The sequence below is a fragment of the Cercospora kikuchii genome, assembly GCF_019650295.1.
Source record: "Cercospora kikuchii DNA, contig_00008, whole genome shotgun sequence".
NCBI classification, from domain to species: domain Eukaryota; kingdom Fungi; phylum Ascomycota; class Dothideomycetes; order Mycosphaerellales; family Mycosphaerellaceae; genus Cercospora; species Cercospora kikuchii.
Window position 1 is genome coordinate 1,173,865 of NW_025408589.1, and position 21,244 is coordinate 1,195,108.

The 21,244-nt window shown below is 54.0% G+C and overlaps 7 protein-coding genes across 7 annotated transcripts; 5 read left to right on the forward strand and 2 right to left on the reverse strand.

Annotated features, from left to right (window-relative positions):
* Positions 1 to 4,489: 4,489 nt before the first annotated feature.
* CKM354_001165200 (uncharacterized protein) lies at positions 4,490 to 5,294 on the forward strand (the record flags this gene model as incomplete). The annotated part of the gene is made up of 2 exons (XM_044807151.1): positions 4,490 to 4,570; positions 4,632 to 5,294. 2 exons carry the CDS (start codon positions 4,490 to 4,492, stop codon positions 5,292 to 5,294), a joined length of 744 nt encoding a protein of 247 aa, XP_044663086.1.
* A 2,814-nt stretch (positions 5,295 to 8,108) lies between these two features.
* On the forward strand, positions 8,109 to 9,841 carry CKM354_001165300 (uncharacterized protein; the record flags this gene model as incomplete). Its single annotated transcript, XM_044807152.1, has 4 exons — positions 8,109 to 8,239; positions 8,291 to 8,954; positions 9,002 to 9,124; positions 9,179 to 9,841. The coding sequence occupies 4 exons, from the start codon at positions 8,109 to 8,111 to the stop codon at positions 9,839 to 9,841; spliced, it is 1,581 nt and encodes a 526-aa protein (XP_044663087.1).
* A 1,145-nt stretch (positions 9,842 to 10,986) lies between these two features.
* Positions 10,987 to 13,466, forward strand: CKM354_001165400 (uncharacterized protein; the record flags this gene model as incomplete). Its single annotated transcript, XM_044807153.1, has 2 exons — positions 10,987 to 12,671; positions 12,719 to 13,466. The coding sequence occupies 2 exons, from the start codon at positions 10,987 to 10,989 to the stop codon at positions 13,464 to 13,466; spliced, it is 2,433 nt and encodes an 810-aa protein (XP_044663088.1).
* An 864-nt stretch (positions 13,467 to 14,330) lies between these two features.
* On the forward strand, positions 14,331 to 15,265 carry CKM354_001165500 (uncharacterized protein; the record flags this gene model as incomplete). Its single annotated transcript, XM_044807154.1, has 2 exons — positions 14,331 to 14,483; positions 14,540 to 15,265. 2 exons carry the CDS (start codon positions 14,331 to 14,333, stop codon positions 15,263 to 15,265), a joined length of 879 nt encoding a protein of 292 aa, XP_044663089.1.
* Positions 15,266 to 16,030: 765 nt separating this feature from the next.
* On the forward strand, positions 16,031 to 17,044 carry CKM354_001165600 (uncharacterized protein; the record flags this gene model as incomplete). Its single annotated transcript, XM_044807155.1, has 1 exon — positions 16,031 to 17,044. One exon carries the CDS (start codon positions 16,031 to 16,033, stop codon positions 17,042 to 17,044), a length of 1,014 nt encoding a protein of 337 aa, XP_044663090.1.
* Positions 17,045 to 17,433: 389 nt separating this feature from the next.
* On the reverse strand, positions 17,434 to 17,766 carry CKM354_001165700 (uncharacterized protein; the record flags this gene model as incomplete). Its single annotated transcript, XM_044807156.1, has 1 exon — positions 17,434 to 17,766. One exon carries the CDS (start codon positions 17,764 to 17,766, stop codon positions 17,434 to 17,436), a length of 333 nt encoding a protein of 110 aa, XP_044663091.1.
* Positions 17,767 to 18,168: 402 nt separating this feature from the next.
* Positions 18,169 to 19,284, reverse strand: CKM354_001165800 (uncharacterized protein; the record flags this gene model as incomplete). The annotated part of the gene is made up of 1 exon (XM_044807157.1): positions 18,169 to 19,284. The coding sequence occupies one exon, from the start codon at positions 19,282 to 19,284 to the stop codon at positions 18,169 to 18,171; it is 1,116 nt and encodes a 371-aa protein (XP_044663092.1).
* Between the last annotated feature and the right edge of the window lie 1,960 nt (positions 19,285 to 21,244).

Consider the following 21,244-nt stretch of genomic DNA (forward strand, 5'->3'; position numbering starts at 1 on the left):
TTGCGGAGAGAAGTGCGTAATCGTAAGTCTGACGTCTTGGTGTCTGACGTTCAACGCTGGTGTAGCCTGTTACTGCTGCGATGGCTACTGTTGTTGGCGTTGTTGGTTGTTGGTTGTTGCCAGGAGAGGATAGGCAACATGGGGTGGGACATGGGATCTCTATTTGTCGATGAGTGATCCACGAAGTTCGAGAACGGAAAACACGGTCTCTAGGTTGGGCTAGGGTGTTTTTGGTATCAGCGATGCTGGTCGACCGGTTGACGAGTGCAGATCGCCTGGGATGGATCGGGCAGTAACGCGATTGCTGTCATTGTCGGCAAGCCCTCCGGTGTTATACTGCATCCATGCTATTACGTCGGATGAGAGCATGGTAGTGGTAAGAAAGTGTAGGAAGGGCTTCTCCAGAAGTTCGCGCCTCGCGTGCGACCAGTGCGGATTCCAATGAGGGATTGCATGTCTCGGGGGCTCCGGCTGCTACTACAATGTGGAGCAGAGGTTATTGATCCAAGGGCACCTCGTTCGACATGATTTGTGGCTCCTTATCGCATGACAATGACCCGAAGTGAGGTGCTGCGTAAGTCTCTCGCGCAGATGACTATGTACGGCTGGCGTAGTGTGGCCGACCTGACTAAAGCTGTTGCTATCAGCAAACATACCTGGCGCTGTGGTACTTCGCGAGGGATGATCTCTGGCTCAGAAGTCGTGACAAACGGCGCTCGCATCTTGTACTAGTCGACCCAGTTCAAGTTTGACGTTAAATCCTGACTTGTGAGACACTTTGCGCAGGCTGTTGCGTCAGATCAGTCCTTCCCAGTCACGCTGTTGGAGGGCATGCCTTGCCATCGAAAAAGCTCTAGCGTCTAGTGCACGTGTCGACCCAGGCTGCGCGCAGTTTAAGGTGCCGCACAGGGATGCAGACACGTCGTTGTGAGGACTTCATCAATTCGCTGCGGTAATGACGAGAAATGGTGCAGGTTGTGCTCCATTACCTGTCGGCTCGTCAGGCTCGATGACGAGTATGGCATTGCGTGGGAGAGCGTAGCACCAGAACCAGCTCTTGACCTGCGTGGGTTGCTGCCAGCTCATACTCTGTATCGTATCAATCGGACGGCGGACTTGTCCGGACGCATCGTGTTCTGGAGTTGTCAGTGTCTGCGGTCAGCAATTCTCCTCGTTGAGTAGCAACAGCGTCTGGACACTACCTGACGTGCTACTGCCCCATTTTTTGTGCGAGGATGAGGTGTGGTGCGTGCTATACAGTCACAGCTTCTTCACCATCCCTTCGGGAGAGGGAATATGTTCATCAGGGCGCAGTCTGCAGCAGGCCGTGTGGGCGCGCGTTACACCCGCGCAGCAAGGAGAGCGCGGCCGTGGGGGGACGGCGTCGGTCGCTGCTCTCAACCGGCGGAAGCATGTCTTCTACCCGAAACTGCGCAATGGGTCAAATGCGATACATTATCGCGGCGATGCGGTTGAGCGAAGACGGTGTGACAGGGAGGCATGAAGCAGCACGCTCCTCCACTGCTGGCGGATGTGCTGTGACAGCCCGGCGCGGAGCCCGAGAGTGGGGCACTGCCGACATCGTTCTTGCCAGATCGCCAGCAGCGCAGCCTCAACGAGCAGCTGCTCGATAACAACGTGGTTTTGATTGTTCCGACGATCTCTGGGACGTGACCCGGCAGCGCGACCTTGGCAGTCGAGGCGCTGCCATGATGCATCCCATCATAGTGGCTCTGGATCGCTTTGAGACAAGGCGTTGCGTCAAGTACCCGATGGTCTGGACGCGAACCCAAAGGGCATCGTCTTTGGTCGTACAACGATTTCGATCGGAGCTGTTGGTGTACCATTCTTGTCCCGTGTCCACCCTAGGCCATGCAAGACTCGCTGGAGCCGGATAGCATAGCACCTCATGGACCGGAGTTGGGGTGGGCGGTATGTCGTCTGCCGGTGACTACTTCCGCAGCAATGCCGGTCTGCCTGGTCGAGTCAGAAGCACAGCGGCAAGCTGACGAGCAGAGCTGCACAAAAATTGGCGTGCTAGTTCCATTGAGTCCAAGCAAGCACGACATATCGGCCCAGCTTTCTCGCGAAAGTGCGGTCAGTCTGTGTCGTTGTTCTTATTGTTTGGATCGCCTTTGATGCCGTGGCTCCGCACGGCACTGCAGACGAACCCAGGACTAGCCAGCGTTTCGATACCGGCGGGAACCATTTCGCTCTTGTGTGCAAATCCCTTCCTTCACTGAACTTCGAGACCAGCACGAATCGTGCGGACTCAAAAAGGCCAGTGCCGCGAATCACGGTAGAAGAACGGCAACTCAGTGAATCCTTGTGCTCGGCAACGTGACGGCGCGCCTGGACATGCGGATTTGTGCATGGACAGCCCTGCATTTGCATCTTCTGCCAGGGAGACCAGACCCCCTGCCTTTCACGGCTCGTCCACAGCAGCTTTGTGACTGCTAGTTCATCACAATGCAGCGATCGAAAATCGTGTATTGTGCAGCAGCTCTGCGATGGCTGAGTCGGTCGGTGAAACAAATAGACGCGCCCCACGCCCACGCCGCCCCCATCGATACTGTATTCTGCAATGCTTGGACTGGGCTGGCGAGAGCCGAGCGCTGGTTCAAGGGGACCACGCTACGGGAGGTGCTCCATACTGGTTGTCCGTGGGTTGAGAACAATGTCTCGGATGGCTTCTTATTCCACACAGTCGAGCCACTTCTCTGCGCGTAGGCATCGTGGCGATCCCATTTCGCCAGTCTGCCTCGGTACACTGCGCCATGCGTCCGCACACGTTTGAAGCGACGCCATGGCGGAGGTGTGCGACGCGGTCTGCGGGCGTGACAAGTCGCCTGCTGTGCGTGTGGTATGCATCCACGGCGCGCGAGGTGGTTGTCGGCGTGGTGAGGCACGACCTCTCGTCCTCGCGCTTAGCTGCTAAGGTTCATCGGACCGGATAACAGCTACCTCTTAGCTGGGAGAGCTACTGGGCACTAGGCAGGGTTTTGGTGCTTGTGAACAAGAGCAGAGCTCAACGAGAAATCGATCGTGGGCGGAAGTGATGCGTCTGCTCTGTTCGGCGGCCGCTGTGCGCGATGGGAAAGGGAGCAGGTCGCGAGCAGTCGAGCAATGCAATGCAATCCATACGGACGCATGCACGCAGGCTGCAGCATGCACGCACGCACGCTGGATGCAGACGCGCAGGCGTTTGAGATGGCTCGACTGCCGGCGCACGCTGCTCGCTTGTGGGGAAGACGGCGGCGCCACGAAAAGTTGTAGCGGAGCCTGCGTCCAACAGCGGCGACGAGAAGACCCCATACACCAGATGCCACGGGCCATGGGTGCATGGCGCTGGCGGGACTGCTGCTTTAGAACGAAGCCCAGGCGGGCAGCTCTCTCAAAAATGTGAACACGGCTTCTGATCCCCGCCGGCATGCTCTTAGTCGTAACTCTGAATGCTAATTGTCTTGGAACTGCCCGCGACCCTTCTGCTGCGTGCGAGCGACTCTTTTCCTCCGACCCTCCTCCCACCGGTCGTCCTCCCTCCCACTCTGCACCAGATCACCGTCGCTCCCGACTGTGAGCCCGCCCCTCCTCGCCAGCACGCGGCATCCTCGTCGTGTCGCGCCGCCCAGCTCCACTGCACACCACGTTCACCACACGTGCTCGGGGGCATCGAAAATCGTTCCGGAAACAGAGCCCCCTCCAGGATCCAATCCCAGCCTGTTACACCTCCACCTGCCGCCCTTCTTCCCTCTCGTCATCACGCCTACAGACCTCCCGGGCCCCCAAGTTCTGCTGGCAGACTTTGACTTTGCAACCACCCAATTGCTCTTTGTCCGCCGTGCGAGCTACCTTAGAGCTGCGGGCGTACCAACATCCCATCTGCGCGCACTAGTCGCCCATCTATCCTCCGGCCGCCGATCGACACCTTCTCCGCCGCTCCAGGAGTGGCATTGTGTGCGCAGCGCGACCACAGAACTCCCATCCTGTCCCCTCACCTCCCTACGGACCCCAGCTGATCTCATCACTGTGCCCACACCGCGCCTGCCCGGCCAAGCCTGAGCAACACCATCGACATCGGCCTTTCTCCGCGACCCTCGGACTGCCAGCCCCCGATTCTCCCACCTTTACGGCGTCTTCTCGCTGCACCCTCCAGCTCCTGTCCCGGACGGCGTCAAAAGACGTCAGCTGCAGCACCTCCCATCCCTACCGCCGCCATCCTTCGCGGCCTTCGTGCGGCCATTCGACTTCGCCAAGCACCGATCATTGGACCCCGGGCGAGCCCGTACCCGCCAGACTCAGTAGCACTGCGGCCGGCGCGTGTGTAATTGGGTGCCGTCACGCTATCGCATGAAGGCACCGTGCCACGAGGCACGCAGCACAACGTCAACAGGAGTCGCCTGACGAGCGCGCGACGGAAGTACAGCCTTTATATCTCATCTTCGGGCACAGCTCGCACACGGGCGATAGAACGCCAACACCCGCCATCATGTCGCACGGCAAAATGACGCTGTACAAGCTGGTGGTGCTTGGAGACGGAGGAGTGGGAAAGACCGCATTAACGATTCAGGTGAGTGGGAAGCATATCGCATTGATGCTGGCATCCAGACTCGGCTGACCACGTCTTCCAGTTATGTTTGAACCACTTCGTAGAGACATACGACCCCACCATCGAAGATTCGTACCGCAAACAAGTGGGCATCGACGGACAATCCTGCATGCTAGAAGTGCTGGACACAGCAGGACAAGAAGAATACACAGCATTGCGAGATCAATGGATAAGAGATGGAGAAGGCTTCATCCTGGTCTACAGCATATCTTCGCGATCTTCGTTCACGAGGATACAGAAATTCCATCATCAGATCCAACGAGTCAAGGAATCGACGTCTGCAGGCTCACCGACTTACCCTGGTTCGCCGCTGTCTCAAACCATGAGCTCGTACGGGCCCGCTCCAATTATGCTGGTGGGCAACAAGTGTGATCGAGTTACGGAGCGGGAAGTCTCGACACAAGAAGGCCAAGCACTTGCTAAGCAGCTGGGCTGCGAGTTTGTCGAAGCATCCGCGAAGAACTGCGTCAATGTGGAAAAGGCTTTCTACGACGTGGTTCGTCAACTACGAAGACAGAGGGCAGCAGCACCTGCACGGAACAGCAAGGCCTCCCAGCACTCAGATCCAGGACTGCGAGCAGCCCGGACAAACGGGAGCGAATACTACGCAGATCGAGGCGACAAGAAGCGATACCGAAGAGAGCGTGCCAAAGATCGAGGCGGCAGCAAATGTGTCATATTGTGATCGACTGAGATGTTGGATTCTACGCGAGACCTTGCTTTCCCGCTGTGTTGCACTTGACGACGCGGCAAGACGAGGTTTTCTGTTGAGGATCTGCCATCTAGTCGCTACCATTCCGGCCAACCGACGGTGTTCGAAGCGAGTCGCACAATCTTGCACGTATCCCGAGACCTCGGCCATGGAGTGGCGGATGCCCATGATCCTGCGCGTGGGAGCCACGGTGTCGGGCAGCAGCGCACAACGCCATTCACATGTTGGGCGAATGGAAATTTGCAATACTCAGCACATTGCAAGCGATCAATAGTGGACCTGTTCCTTCATGGACTCCACCTCTGTTGGCCGCACACCGCGAAGGATCGCGACAGTCTGAGTGCCGCGAATGGTGCACTTGGCAAGGAACATACCCTGAGTGATGTGCCAGGGGTCCAATACCCTTGACTTCGGCCGAGTGAGCCACGCTCGCGGTCATGAAACCGACTCCGAGACCGTACACGAGGCAAATGAGCGAGCGGCAGTTCTGCAGGAAGAACCGGGATCGACACGTCGCAGTTCGCTCCCGATTCTTATTCCCGGGTGGGGGTTGATCTTCTGATGTGATCTATGGTCGCAATGTAGAAAACGTGGGCAAAACCTAGGGTGGCGGCTTATCTTGAGCAATCTAGACGAGACCAGGAAAGGCACAAAGGAAAGACAAAATCTAGGGAAGTGTGATATTGCTTTTTGGAAGAACACATTTTGGTAGGGACGGACAGCAGGAGATAGGATACCCATGTACGCCAACAAAAAAACCCCAGAGAAAGGAACAAACAAGGAAATCACTCGCGACACACACACGTTCTTGCTGCCGATGATGCTATTCGCTTGCACGAGAACTTTTTTTGTTGCTTTTTCGCGAAACGAACATGTCCGAACAATCTGGCTGATGTTGGCAGAAACGCTGATGACTAAGTGATTAGCCAAACGAAGGCTGCCAGGCACTTCGTTGGCAATTTATCCGGACGAGCGAGCGATGCGATTCCCTTCACTTGTCTAGATTGTGATACTCGTAACGAGGCGATCAACAGCCTTTGACGACGAAGCGAGAATTTGGAAAGCTCTTGTCTTGCATCATGTCTTTTATCCTGTTCTGTTATTTCGGGGCCGACTGTCCAAGCTTAGATCAGGTTGGTCGGTTCGTGGCTATATATCGTCAGAAATACATCATATGGTTAAGGGCTTTGAGATGAAGAAGAAGGTTATTATCGGGGTCCGAATATTTTCCCTGTTTCCCGCTCGCTTCTGGTCCGAATTTCTTTCCATTTGGTGATGTCTGTCGTTTTGGAAAGTCGTTTGGGAAAAGATTGAAGGGAGCTGCAGGAGAAAGCTTTTGTGCTGTGCCTTCTCATGTGAAAGTTGGTTCTCCTCATTGGGAAGGTGTTGGAAACCTCTTTTGTTGGTGGATGAATGGGTGAAATCTTTATCCAACGATAGATCTGGGATGACATTGGACGAGGTGGAGTTTGAGTCGACAAGGTGAGGTGCTGCTGGAGAAGGTCGACATGTGATCTAATGCTGGTCGTGGAAAGGGAGTTGATGCGACGAGGTTATCGGACTGTTCCATCAGGTTACATCTAATCCATTGCTTTGGGATGTGCCATGTGGTCTGCCCTGAGGGGCCTAGCCTATACCCAGCCTCTTAGGCTTAGTTATGTTAGGTTTGTAGGTTGATCTAGTCGCCTCGTGTGTGGTCGAGCTCGACAGCTATGCGCTTGATAGAGTTCGCTCTGCGATTGTACAGCTTCGAGGTCATGATCCTGACTACATCTATAGGCCTTGCCACGAGCGAGTCTGTTATCGCATGGAGAGCGGCACGTGATGAGTATACATATACGACACTCGCAAGTAAAGCCATTCGTAAGAAGGACGTTGCTGTTCAGACAGGTCCCCAGGGCATGATCTTATCCTGGACCAAAGCCAATGAGCATTTATCTCCCTCTCCGTATGAAGAAAGCGATCCCGATAGTGCTACCACTTGGAGAGACCCCCGGGGCACAATCTTGCCCATTGTCGACCTCGTTAGCCGCGTCCTGCTCCAATATTCGGAGAAGGACATGGCTGTCCATCTGGCGTGCATTTGCGGATATCGGGCACTTCATCGCCAATCCAGCATGTTCACTCGGTTGCGGGAAGGCATGAAGCCGTGAACGGGTCTGTCGGGCAATGCTCGATAGCCCACCTTTCGTCGCACCGCAATGGGCAGTCCGTAGAAAGTGCTACATGCATCAATGCTCGGCTTGGCAGGCGCGTGGCACCCTTGCCGGGACGCTCGACCGTGCTGCCATTGTTTCCACTTTTACAGACCTCACCCATCAATCCTGAGGCAACCCGACGACTGCAACTCACCAGCTGTTGTAGTACAGAGCTAACCTAGCCTGCAAGACGCCTCTCTTGTGCTCTCTTGCGCTATCAGACAGCAGGCGGCGCAGCAGCGTGACGCGGACAAATCATGCCACCTCGAACGGCCGCGTATGCGTCTACGGCGTGTCAGCATGGAGAAAAGGTCTCGTACACGTCTTCGGGTTGCCAGAGCGAGACTCTGCAGGACCTGAACTAGCCGGTTTGGAGCTCTATTATGCAGGTCGTTGCCACAGCCGCTGCAGTCAGAGCTGGTCGCCATGCCGAGGAGCCGCACAACAGAGTTTGTCGACGAGCAAACAGAACGACATGCCACTTTCATTGACGATACCAGTACACACTTGACTCAAGACCTTGACCGATTGTGTTGGAGACCTTCCGAGGACTTGGCACTTGGTGTGCACACTGGCGCCGCACGCGACAATGGCTCTCACAACCCTACTCGCCACCGCGAGCGTCCTGCTGAGCTATGCTGGCCATGCGACAGCTCAGGATGTTGATACCATCGTGATCAAGGGCTCGAAATTCTTCTACAGCGGAAACGGTACCCAATTGTGCGTGATCAACCCCGGCTTGTGTTGCAAATCCGGCTGACCATGTCCCAGCTACATCAAAGGCATTGCTTATCAGCAAGACTTTGTCGCAGGTCGCGGCGATGCTACAACAACAAACTACAATGATCCGCTCGCGGATGCCGATGGTTGTCGACGAGATATCCCGTACCTACAGCAGTTGTACACCAACACGATTCGCGTGTACGCTATCGATCCGGCGCAAGACCACGACGAATGCATGACACTTTTGGCCAATGCCGGCATCTATGTTGTTGCAGATCTTGGAGCTCCCTCCGAGTCTATTGAGTCCAATAATCCAGCTTGGAATACGGACATTTTCGCGAGGTACACTAGCGTGGTCGACGTGATGGCGAAGTATTCCAATACTCTTGGATTCTTCGCCGGAAACGAAGTGGTAAATCAGCCGAATCAGACCATAGCCGCACCTTTCGTCAAGGCTGCGGTCCGAGACACCAAGGCCTACATCAGATCGAAGAACTACCGCGCCATTGGTGTGGGCTATGCGACTACCGATAATGTGGACATCCGAGAGCCGCTCGCCAATTACATGGACTGTGGCAATCCTGATGATGGTGTGGACTTCTGGGGCTACAATGTATACAGCTGGTGCGGAGACTCCTCGTTCGAGAACTCGGGCTACGAGGCCAGGACTCAAGAGTTTGAGAGCTACAATGTTCCAGTTTTCTTCGCCGAGGTGAGTGGCACCTGACCCTATACAATGTTCAGACTGACAGTTTTCAGTATGGATGCAACACAGTGCAGCCGAGAACTTTCGGAGACACTCCTGTGCTTTATGGACCACAAATGGACTCTGTGTGGTCTGGAGGCATAGTCTACTTGTATTTCCAAGAAGCCAACGACTACGTAAGTCTTTTCCGATGATGACTGTCCGTATTCTCAAGCTAATAGATTGCTTAGGGCCTTGTCTCGGTCGACGGCGACTCTGTTTCCACGTTGGTCGACTTCAACAACCTCCGCTCTCAGCTCGCAACAGTCTCGCCAAGCGGCGTCAACTCGAACGACTACAACCCCACCAATTCAGCCCAAGCATGCCCAACTCAGGACGCCAGCTTCAGCGCCGTGCCAACAGTGTTGCCTCCAAGCCCCGACACGAGCGTCTGCGAATGCATGTATAACTCACTCTCATGCGTAGCCTCCAACGAGGCCGACAACTCCACCTACGCCGAACTCTTCGACTACGTCTGCGGAATGGGCGGTGATCTCTGCAACGGCATCGCAGCCAACAGCACGACAGGCACTTATGGCGAATTTGGAATGTGCAGTCCTCAGCAGCAGTTGGGCTACGTGCTGAATCAGTACTACAGCAGTCGTGACTCGGCGTCTACGGCTTGCGATTTCTCGGGATCTGCCACTCTTCAGCAGGCTACGAGCGCGACTGGAAGCTGCGCTGCTGCATTGTCTTCCGCGAGCTCCGCTGCCGGTAATGGCGGCGGCGGCGCATCTACGAGCGAGGGTGCAGCTGCTGGTGGTCATGCCGTGAGTGGCACTGTTGAGTACATCACGATGGCTGTTTTGGTGCAGGTGGCGCTCATCTCGGGCGTTGGAATGATTGTGCTTTGAGGAAAGGAGAGCAGATACCCAGATGGAAGAGTAGTTGGTGAATGTATAATGGCGGTGATGGGGAGCAGCAAACCTCGTCGAAAGATGATGATTGATTATATGCGGAATGACACTCATTTATGATCGGAACTGTTTAGATATAATGTATCATCGAGCAAGAAGGGTGGCTCACAACGGAAGCCAATCATATCAGGTATAAGATGAAAACATCAGAGCGGATCTTCTGTGCATCGAGACAGCCAGCCAAAGAATGACAGATTTAGTACTCGCTATCGAAAGTGGAAACCATCCCCTTGTCAGCAGCCATCGCGCTTGTAGCAGGACAGAGCAAGAAATGGCAGCAGAAAGCATGGCATGGAGCTCGCTACCTTTGTGGCTTGCAGTTGCAGCCATCCGCATCATGCTCCGCAAAACAACAATGCTGCTGCATGGATGTGAGGCATCGGCCGACGGCAGGCACCGGCCACGTTGTGCGATTTCTGTGGGCTCGGCCTGTGGCATCTCTGCGAAAGGCATGTTGAGCTGTTGATCTGCTGGGAAGAGCAGCTCGTCCGGCGGGCACGTGAGTGTCATTGGCTGTGCGCGTCTCGCTTGCACCCTTAGCGAGGCACATATCGAGTCTTGGCTTTGGACATGACGTTCGTCGACTGCGATCCCTGATTGTGCGCCGACATGATTCGGCAATGCCTTGGGAGGCTCCTCATGTCGCGGTGCGCGACGTGGAGCAGGAAGGCAAGTAATGGGATCCATCTCTCTTCGGTATTCGCTCTCATTGTAACAACAACCACCATCGCATTGCCCTCGCACCCGTCCCGTCCGCTGAGCTGCGGTACCAGCTTTCGAGGCACACAGCACACCGACCTGCTGCAGCAGCTGTTCGCCACACACGCGCCATCTCGCTTCTCACATATCTTCCCCGGCGCCATAATTGCCGAGCAATTCGCGACGACGCATCGATTGCGCTGGACGTCTGCGACGTGACTTCACACAGACGAACTGCTGGACATTTGTTGGTTTATATGAACATCTCTCCAGCCTCTGAAACCGCTGGCGGCTCCTGCTTCCTCCGCCGAGGATAGCTTCTCGTATTATTACTTGCAGCAGTGGGTGTGCTCCACCAAAATTAGCGCACGCCAGACTAGGGAATGGGACCTTCACCAAGGACCTCTGTTTTTCGTGAGCACCTGGATTCCGAACCTGTTCTATCACTGAATACCGGCAAGAAACGCTCACGGCCTACGCCGAGCGTGCGCTTCCGCAGCAAGGACGACGTGCGAGTCGTGGAGCAGTACGACGATGCTGTTTCCAAAATAGGTGGCGAGTCTCACCACAACGCGGAACCGCGTAACGACAAGCAGGCACAGCCCTTCCCTCCACCGACCATTTCTCCAGCGCACATTCAGTCACCACTACCGGTGCGAAACACTTCTAACATGTATCGCTTGGGAGTGTTTACCTTCTTGCTCGTCGCAGTCGTTCCGCTTCTGCAGAGCACTTCATTCTTTGGCCACGCCGCTGTCCTGCAGCCTGTCAGTGGCAGTGTGCTGCCGGTACGAAGCGAGCTCCAGACTCTCGAACGCAGGGCGGATAGCCCAACAAACGTCTGCTTCAGATGGGCCCAACAGTCCGCGCTCGTCAATGGAACGCTGTATACGTATGGTGGCCAAGCAACGACAGAGCCCGGACAGGACAGCGACGCATGGAATAACTACTTCTTGTCACTGGACTTGACAAGGACATGGCAAATCGCGACTCCGGCCTTGACTGGACGTGCCCAACCCTCCGGACCTCCCAATGTCTCTTTGGGATATCTGTGGAGCTCTCGAGAAAGTCTTTTCTTGTATGGTGGCCAATACTCATGGAAACCACCCGTGGCGCCAACAGCATACTCTACCTGGGAGTATGTCATTGCTGACGACGAATGGGTTGAGCACAACCAACCTGTAACATCGTCAGGCCCAAGTGCGCCGAGTAACGATGATCCAGTGCAGCGAGCTGCTGAAGGAGCGGGAGCGAATGTGCCTTCTCTTGGACGTGGATTCTACTTTGGCGGGCATCTGGATTCTTACACGACAGAAGGATGGAGCAATACTGTTCCCCGTGTCTACTTGCAGTCGCTTCTCGAATTCACATTCCCGGGAGCTACCAACAACCAAGTAGAGTCGCTGTCGAACGATCGAAAGGCAGGCTCAGATGGAGTCTACCGCAACGTCACGGAGGGCGGTCAACAGGCTCAGGTTGGCTTCACGCAGCGCGCTGATGGCCTGCTCATCTACGTGCCAGGCTTTGGCGAACAAGGCATCTTGCTTGCCATTGCAGGTGGTACCAACGAGACCTTTACCCAAATGAACAATATCGACGTCTACGATATCGCGACCAGCTCATGGTATATTCAATCGACATCTGGTCCGACGCCTGAGATTCGTGTCAACCCATGTGCGGTCATTGCTGCCGCACCGGATGGTACTTCATACAACATCTACATGTTCGGAGGACAAAACCTCATCCCATTCGGCAACCAGACACAGTTTAACGACATGTGGATATTGACATTGCCGTCTTTCACTTGGATCAAAGTTGACACCGACGATCAGAGTGTGCCACCTGGACGATCTGGACACACGTGCAATATCTGGGATGCACAAATGGTAATGGTGGGAGGATACACAGGAGACAGAACCTTGACATGTGAGACGCCAGGCATTTACGTCTTCGACATGAGTGCGCTGCAATGGGTTAACCAATTTACTGCGTTGTCCGCTGGCGCCGATGACGATTCCCGTACAGCCCAGAAGTCAGACGGCAGTGATTCGACTGGCTCTAACAATCCGTAAGTAAGTCCTATGGTGCAAATGTGCGTTGTACTGACAATCGCAGATTCAATCAACAGCCAGCACAGAAGTATAGCGCTGAATCTCCTGGTGGCCTCGAGGGCTCGTATGGATACAAAGTGCCCCAAGCTGTCATCGACGTCGTAGGTGGAAACGAGAATGGCGGCGCCACCGTGACAACACCTGTCAACACCGCCACCGCCGGTCCTCTCGCAACAGGAAGGCCGATTACTTACACAAATGCCGACGGCAGTACCTCAACTTCGAGTCCAGATTCCAGAGGTGGCTCCAACGGCGGCGGCAGTTCTGGACCCAATATTGGTGCTATCGTAGCAGGCGTTATTGCTGGCGTATTCTTCATCATCGCCTGCTACCTCGCTTTCTGTGCCTATGTGTACAGGAAACAGCTCCAGCTCTACAAACGGCACGTAGAAATGAGCCAAGCTGCTGCGCGGGGCGAGAAGACGCCAACGATTCCAGGACTGATTGGGACCAATGCCGACTACTCGACTGGGAAAAACACCCCTTCAGATCCAAGCCGCTTTGGAGGCTCTGTCGCCAAATGGAACACCAACAGCGAAACCGGACGAGTAAGCGGAAGCGGGCATAGTCGCAACGAAAGCGGTTCTAGTAGTCGCGGCGGGACAGGCGTCACTGCGGCTGGGTATAATGCTGTGAGGAGGAATAGCGATGCAAGTGATGGCGAAGAAGATTTGCTGGCGGGGCAAGAGCCTACTTTTGTGGGCGTTATGCTCAACCCGAGAAGGAGCTTGAGGGTTATCAATCGTGATTAGAGCGACAGGTCTCTGACTGATCATTTCCAAGGTGTATTTGGAGCACAGGACCAGCGATTGATTGTACAGATTATGTTGATGACGAGAAACGGCAACAGAGACAGATCGGTTAACAGCATCGAGCGTAGCATGGTAATGGATAATTCTGTATTATTGGGTCGACTACTCGTGTGCTTGCGGAGCTTTCGGCCTCGAGCTACAGCTTATGTTCTGAGAACCTTGTGGTCTTCGCTGCCTTTAAGCTGGACGTGCGTGGCCTTGGCATCTGGCAGCTTTGCGGAGAGAAGCTGTCATCGGTCGGTTTCTTCACGCCACGGAAACACACTTCTGCTCACAACATACAATTGGACCACAGAATGCCTCTTTTGGAAGAACTGCGCAGCGAACAACAGGACTCTGACATCACGGGAGGAGTTGTTCGGTCTTGCCGTACAATGGCGCGGCAGATCGGCTGGAAGCCTGAACGCCTCCGAAATTCAATTTTCGGCCACTTTCTGGCGCCCATCATCCCAATCGAGGGTCCGCCAATCGCTTTGAGTTGTCCCACTGACGCGACCTGAGCTTTCGTGCCCCGATGAAGTGTCAGCTCATGCTCTTCGAGAGCGGACTGCGGCTTCCGGACGAGCTGTGTTACACAGGTCCCAATAGTGGACTTTCAGCATTTCGAATTGGGGCAATGCGGCCAACCTATCAGATATCTTGGAACGATGTGTAGAAGCAACAGCACTAACGGCTTTTGCTTAATGCATTGCAGATCGGCAGAGATGGGCATAGAGCGTGAACCATAAAGATCAGCGAAGATTCCTTCGTCACTGCTGTTACCTCCATCATCGTCCACCCTGTCCTTCATCATCATTTACAAGGATGAGCATCAAGACATTCGCTGCACTCTTTCTCGCGGCTCAGCTGGCTGCTGGCGGTCCAGTGTACAGTCGTGATGCGGAGGTCCTTGAGCAAAGACAGGCGCCGCCGAATCACAATGATTTCAGCTGCCGGAGCGCCACTCACCCGAATCCTGTAAGTGGTTGGCAAAGTGGTTTTCTGTCGAATGGCTTGCGCTGATACCCAGATAGGTGATCATTATGCATGGTCTGGGCGCGACCTACTACGAGGACCTCAACTATCTCGAATCATACCTGAAAACCCAGGACTTCTGTACATTTTCAATCACTTACGGGGACTACCCAGACTTTCCATTTGTAGGCGGACTGGAGTACATCAACAAATCTTCCGTGGAGCTCGCAGACTTTGTTCGAGAAGTGCAGACGAAGACTGGTGCCGCCAAAGTCGACTTCGTAGGCCACTCCGAGGGCGCCTTCCAGTCCTTATACGTGCCGAAATTCACAGGCGTCGCCAATATTGTGCAAAGAGTGGTCGCGATCGCACCTCCAACTCACGGCACGACCTTCGGAAACCTTTACACCTTGAGCTACATTGGAGGTAATCTTACCAAGGGACTTGTCGATACTGTGCTTGCAAAGTTTGGCTGCAGGGCGTGCACTGATCTTGTAACTGACGGAGGTGCGGTTCAACGGCTTACGAATGGACCAATTGCTCAGCCTGGAATCAAATACACCATCCTGACGTCGAGATACGATGAGTTGGTCACGCCTGTAGAGACCGCATTCGTCAATGAGCCCGGAGTTGAGAATCTCTTCGTTCAAGACTACTGCCCTAATGATCCAGTTGGGCACATTGGCGAAGCATACGACCGAAATGTGTGGGCAATCGTTCAGAATCGACTCAGCGACAATCCAGCCGGACCAACCGTTTGCGTGAAAGGCTCTCCCGGAAAATAGCTTGTCAATCGCCATATGTAGCTGGAATCCACCTATATGTCTATTGGCAATTCAAGGTGCCGCCTGTCTTGCAGTATCGCAATTTTCGGAACTTCTCCAGCTTTGCGCAGTACCATGCACGTTGCTCTTTGCAAATTCGGCAATTCCTATCGGCCTGTTCCACCCTTGTTGGCTCTATCGGGAGGGCATCCCATGGGAGCAGAACGGATGCCGTTGTCAGCGTAACTCGCCAACAGTTGTCACGGTTCGCCGAGGGATCCGTGATCGAAGTAAGACCGCATTTCCATGCGCTGTCACACTCTTAGATCCGCATCTTCTAAGCAAGAGTTCGTAAATGATACAAATATCATGAAACCGATTCAACTCCCCACGATCTCCATGTCTCGGGTTCGGGAGTAGGGCTGGGGATGTATCACATGCTCCGAAAGCTGGTCCAAACGCGAAGTGTGCACCCAGGTCCGTTTCGAACAGATTATTTCTGTCTTTTTGGTCACACTGCATGCATGCCCGTTTGCCCTTCGGGCACCGCTGCCACAAGCAGAGATGCCCTGCAAATATTCGATCGATGATGGGATGTCAAGTCCGCGAGTCAGCACGTGCAGCATTTCAGCGCCATTGCGTCGTTGGATCTTCCAGCCCAGGACCCTGAGGCTCGAACATGCACCTGCATTACATGCATAGAACAACCACACAACCACATTGCACTACTTTCCTCTACCTCTCCCTGCACACCTTTCCGCTTACCCCACGAGAACCTGAGACAATATGGGAGACATTGGAGTTTCGTCAGGCAGTCCGACGACTTTGGACATTACTGCACCTCCGCCGGACGAATTGTGCATGACATTCACTGCCGCAGCTTCAGCTAGCAATAGCTCCAAGAGCTTCGTAACACAAACGAAAGGACCAGATCTTCTTGCTCTGCCACTTTCAGCTGGCATCACAGTCTCAGGCGAACTGGTAGATGACCCTAGTACAATCACAGCTCCATTCCTGCCCGGCGACATCATACTCGCATGTCTGATCCCACCAAAACCATGTCTCCTCTCCGCTCACGAAGGCTCATTACGTCTACGAATACCCACAATCTCCGCTCTCGAATTGCCAGGTAGTATGCTCCCCGAAACCGGCTGCGCCTACCTCACAGCTCTCATGACCGGCGCCGCAATTCTGAAAGAACAACTCCACATCCCCATAATCCGAACGCCTACAGCCTCGCCCACGCCCGCAGAAGACGGCGGAGTAGAGAGTTACAACAACAAACGCATCCTCATCGCAGGCGGCGAAACAGACCTCGGAGCTGCTTTTGTGCAACTCTTACACCGCGCTCTCCCAGATGCGAAGATCTACACGATTTGCACAGACATTGATTCTGCTGCTCTATCGGAACGTTTGTTCCATATGAAAGGCCTTGGAGCTTCGAATGCCGCGGATGGTGATGCGAGAGATCTTACGGATCGGCTTTCGCCGAGTTTTGATATTATCATTAATGCCGTGAGAGATGGAGAGGTGAGGAAGGATGTTATGGAGCTTCTGGATGGGATGCAGAGGTTTGTGGATTGTGGGACGTTGGATGTGGAGAAGGCTGTTGGAAACTTTTTGGAAGAGGAGCCGGATTGTGTTACTTCTTTGCATGAGATGTTGATGCAGGCTGCTGGAGTGTTTGAGATGGAGGAAGAAGAAGTTGTTGAGGGTTCGGTGAAAGGGAGAGATGTGGTTGCTGAAGAGGAGAAAAAGTTGGGGCTGGAGAGAGAGGATTCGGGGAAGGTTGTGGATTGAACTACTGGATATGTGAACATCTTTGGCGTTCGAGAGATGGAGTTTGCCAATTTGGCTCTCAGTGGCGTTTGAGCGGTTGTTGGTTACTGGTAATTCTGATGACGATATGGAACGGCTCGACAGCACGATACCCATAGCAATGAAATGGCAATGAATTTATGGCAATTTTTGAACTATCCCTTCTGTTACTCTTGCTCGCTCCAGCTTCTCTCTCTTGTCACGCGAATCACCCAGCAGCCTTTTGTCAACCCAGCGTAATCGTCATCGTAGCATTAGTGGCAGAATGATCGCCCTAGAATTGCCTGAGTGATTGATTCCACATAACGCCCGTATCCCAGCTCCACTCTCGACAGCCCGTACTCCAATCCACTCACATCAAACACCAAACATCAAAAAACCTTCTCCTCAACCACATGTCCATACTGATCCTCCATCGCCGCCAAAATCGCCCGATCTTTCGCCAAAATTGCCTCTTGAGCTGCGATCTTCTCTCGTAACATCGTTAAGAGTGTCTTTTCTTTCTGTTTGATGTACACATTCTCTGCGGCCTTCTCTCTTCTTGTCCAGGAATCGCCTGCTGCTTCGCCGCCGGAGCGGACGGAGCCTGTGTCGCCGTCGCGGTAGAGACGGCGTGAGGTGCTGAGTGGTCTGAGGGTTGAGAGTCTTATGGCTTTGTGGAGTATTGGACGTTGGCGAGTGAGAAGGGTTCCTGTTAGTGACATGATGAGATGGAAGTGGTTGTTATGTCAGTGGTGTATTGGGTTCTTCTGATACGTTCTTGGAAAGAGGTTGCGGGCTACGCCGACTGTGTGATGACTGAGAATGGTGGTCTGCCTTTACCTACCGCCTGCTGAGCAGCGAGGTCTTGCATTGGAGCGGTGTCGTGGTGCAATGAAACCCCTCACGGCTTGGATCCTGGAGCTGTTTACGTACTGGGTAGAGCTCTGAAGCTCACAGCGACCCCGGTACAGGTACGGAGAGTACATGCAGGGCTCTTCCACAAACCACATGCATGGCTGTCTGTTGGTAAGAGTGCCTGGAGGACACCACGACGCTTCCATATGAGGAACGGGGAAACCATTTGTTGCTGTCAAATGCGTTCTCGCATAAACAATTCATCTGTCCTACAGTAAATGTAGTCTGCCGTTATCGTTCGTGATTCTTTCGTTCAAGTCAACCTTGTTGTAAATCCAGCCACCTCGGCCGTCGCCCAATTCAGCTTCGAGACAGTTGCCATTGTCGGTCAATCGTATATGCCTAGCACTGCCTGCAAAGTTCCCGCCTCTTGCCCAGTGCATCTTGCCATTGGTGTTGGTAAATACGTCGTTGAGATCAATGGCGGTGCGCTGGAAGTGACCGCGCACGTCAGCGGACTCAGCTACTAACGTTGACCGACCTTCGAGATACACATTGCGCGAGCTGGCATGGAAGTTTCCTGCTGGAACGGACGTACCCTTCTTCTTCTTCTTTTTGTCTTTGCTGGAGTCGGAATCCGAAGAGCTAGAAGAGCTCGAGCTGCTCGAGCTTCCACGTCGAGAATGGTGTGGTTTGTGCTCCTTGTATTTCTTGTCCTTCTTGCCTTTCTTCTTGTACGCATCTTCAAGCATGGATCCGGCGACTGCGCCACCAATGGTTCCAAGAACGCCATGATTCATTTTGTGGCCACCGTAAGCTCCAGCAGCGCCTCCGGCTAGTGCTCCCTTGAGGCCACGATCTTGCTCATTTGCTCCAGGTGGGTAGGGACCAGGCTGGCCATAGTGTCCAGAAGTATTGGGTTGGGCATGGGGCTGATCAAAATGCGATCTGAATTCGTCGACCTGACCACTAGACTGTTGCATGTGATGTGGAGGGTACTGCTGCTGTTGTTCGTACGGTGGATAGTCCTGTGGCGGCGGTGGAGCTCCGTACTGTTGGTTGTACTGTCCGGGCGCCGGTGTGTAGCCGGGCGCCGGCCCAGACTGATAATTCTGATGTGGTGGCTGTTCTTGTGGCCTGTCGTGTGAATATTGCTGGTATGGCTGATCGTTTCTGCCATAATACGATTGCGCGGAGCCTTGATTATCTCCGTATCCTTGGTTGCTACCTGGGCCTGGATACTGCTGATACTGCTGATTATATCCTTGACCTTCTCCAGGAGGGTACCCGCCATACTCTTGCTGCTGCTGTCCATAAGCTGGCTGTGGAGGGTATCCGCCGTAGGGACTATTGCCTTGCGGCCCGTCGTAGGTATTCCTCGTCATTGTAAGTAAGATGCTGTGTCACTTCAGTGCTATGCGTCAACGCCAGAAAAGCTCAAGCAAATGTCACAGATCCGAGGATGTCGTCTGAGCAAAGAGGAGGATGAGGTGGCATGATGGACTAAGTACTAGTTCGAGCTCGTTAGCGACAGCTGAATAGCTGGAGCACAGCCTCAGCGGGCTGAACTCAACAGGTGAGGCAGCAGCAATCGCGGATCGACTGTGCCGGCGAGGTCATTCACAGCGAATGAAGCTCCATGCTTCAGCTGTGTCCTCTGCGCACAGCGCATTGATGTTCTTGCGCCACTCATCCGGACAACAGAGCTGGTGAGATGACGATGATGGACGGCGGTGATGCGACGAGGCGAGACGAGTGCGAGGTGGAGCGAAAGTCGCACAGCATCCCGGCACGGATCAACCACTCTGCCGACAAGTTGTGCAGCGACGAACTGACTCCATCACTCCAACTGCCTGCTTCTACCAGAATGACAACATGCTCAGCTTGGACGCCTGCAGTGCCTATTAGGTCCGCCAGATGCTTCTCATGCTAAAACTGTACACGGCTCTGAGGTAGCCAATGCTCCAGCGCCAGGAACGAAAGCTTTCGCCCCGATCAGGGTCACGGATCAAGGAGTTTATCGAGGCATTGATGTGTTAGAACTAAGCAGTCACAGGACGTCTAGCAAGACTACCAGTAGATCCACTGGGATGAGTTAAATCCTCGCATCAGAATTTGTCTCCGTCGGGGCACTGACGCTGATGATTCCCAGCAGCAGCGAGCATTGGCAGTAACGACCAGGCCACGGCCACTTTCTCGGATCGCACTTACGAGATTTCTATGGGGGTGAAGTGCCATCGATCTCGTCTGAGGTATACAGTCGCTATGGTTTGATCATAAAAGCACGTAGCACTGACTATCAGCTTCCCGTCAGACCTGCAACAGTCAAAACGAGCTGAAATGAAAGGTTGGATGAGATTGAGACACCCTGACCGGTAAGTTGCAGAACACATACCAAATTCAGATCTCGTTGGCAGAAGGTACGTGTATTCTGGTCTCAGAAAGATCACTGTGCCAGCATTGTGTCCCTGTATCAAGCTGAGCAGCAGAGAACTTCCGGGCTTTATTGTGAATGGGCTAGGTGTTTGCGCTCGATTTTCCTTGAAGACAGCCCATTCTCATGAGCTGAGAAGCCTCTAGCTTTGTAGAGGAAGCTGTACTTGATGGCAAATGTCACCAGAGTCTCAGTGCCCAGCAGGCCATTCGTGGAGGATGATTTTTGAAGAGTCGTGAAAGCAGCCTCCAGACAGAGAGCTTCTCAACGAGACCTTCGACGTCTGTACGTTCACAGGAGCTTCACAGTCCACTGCGTCTGCAAGTCCCAGTCTCTCGCACAGCAAGCACCCAAAGCTGCACAAGTCGACGGCGACTGCAACTCAACTTCCCATCCTCCTCCCACGAGCCTTCAACTACTTGCTCCCACAATCGATCCCTTCAACATCTCCGATCACGATCGCAGCAAACTCCCTCGCGCCCACCTTCCTCTCCAAGAACGCCCTCCACCGCCACCTTGCCCCTCTCACTCGGCACATTACTCAAGGTTCCCCAAATTCCAATTGAGACCCCCGTCCAAGCTTTCGAAGCCGCAATAAACTATCGAAAACAAAGAACCCGCCAGAGAGGAAACGCCGTCCGGGTCCCATCTCCGCCGCGTCTACCAGTGCCGCTCGCGTAGACTTTTAAGACATTTGTCGACGGCGGTGCTAGTAGTAGCAAGCCACAGAACACGGCGTGTTGAATGGGGCGTCTTTGCACCGAGACATGACAACGTGGCGCGCACGTGCAATCTAGAACGCGGGACGCCACGTGAAGCTAGATTCGGGAGAACCGAATTTGGGTAATCCAGACACTGCTGTTGCGGACTGTCGTGATTTGCATTTGTTCTGATCTAGAAGGTGTTAGTTG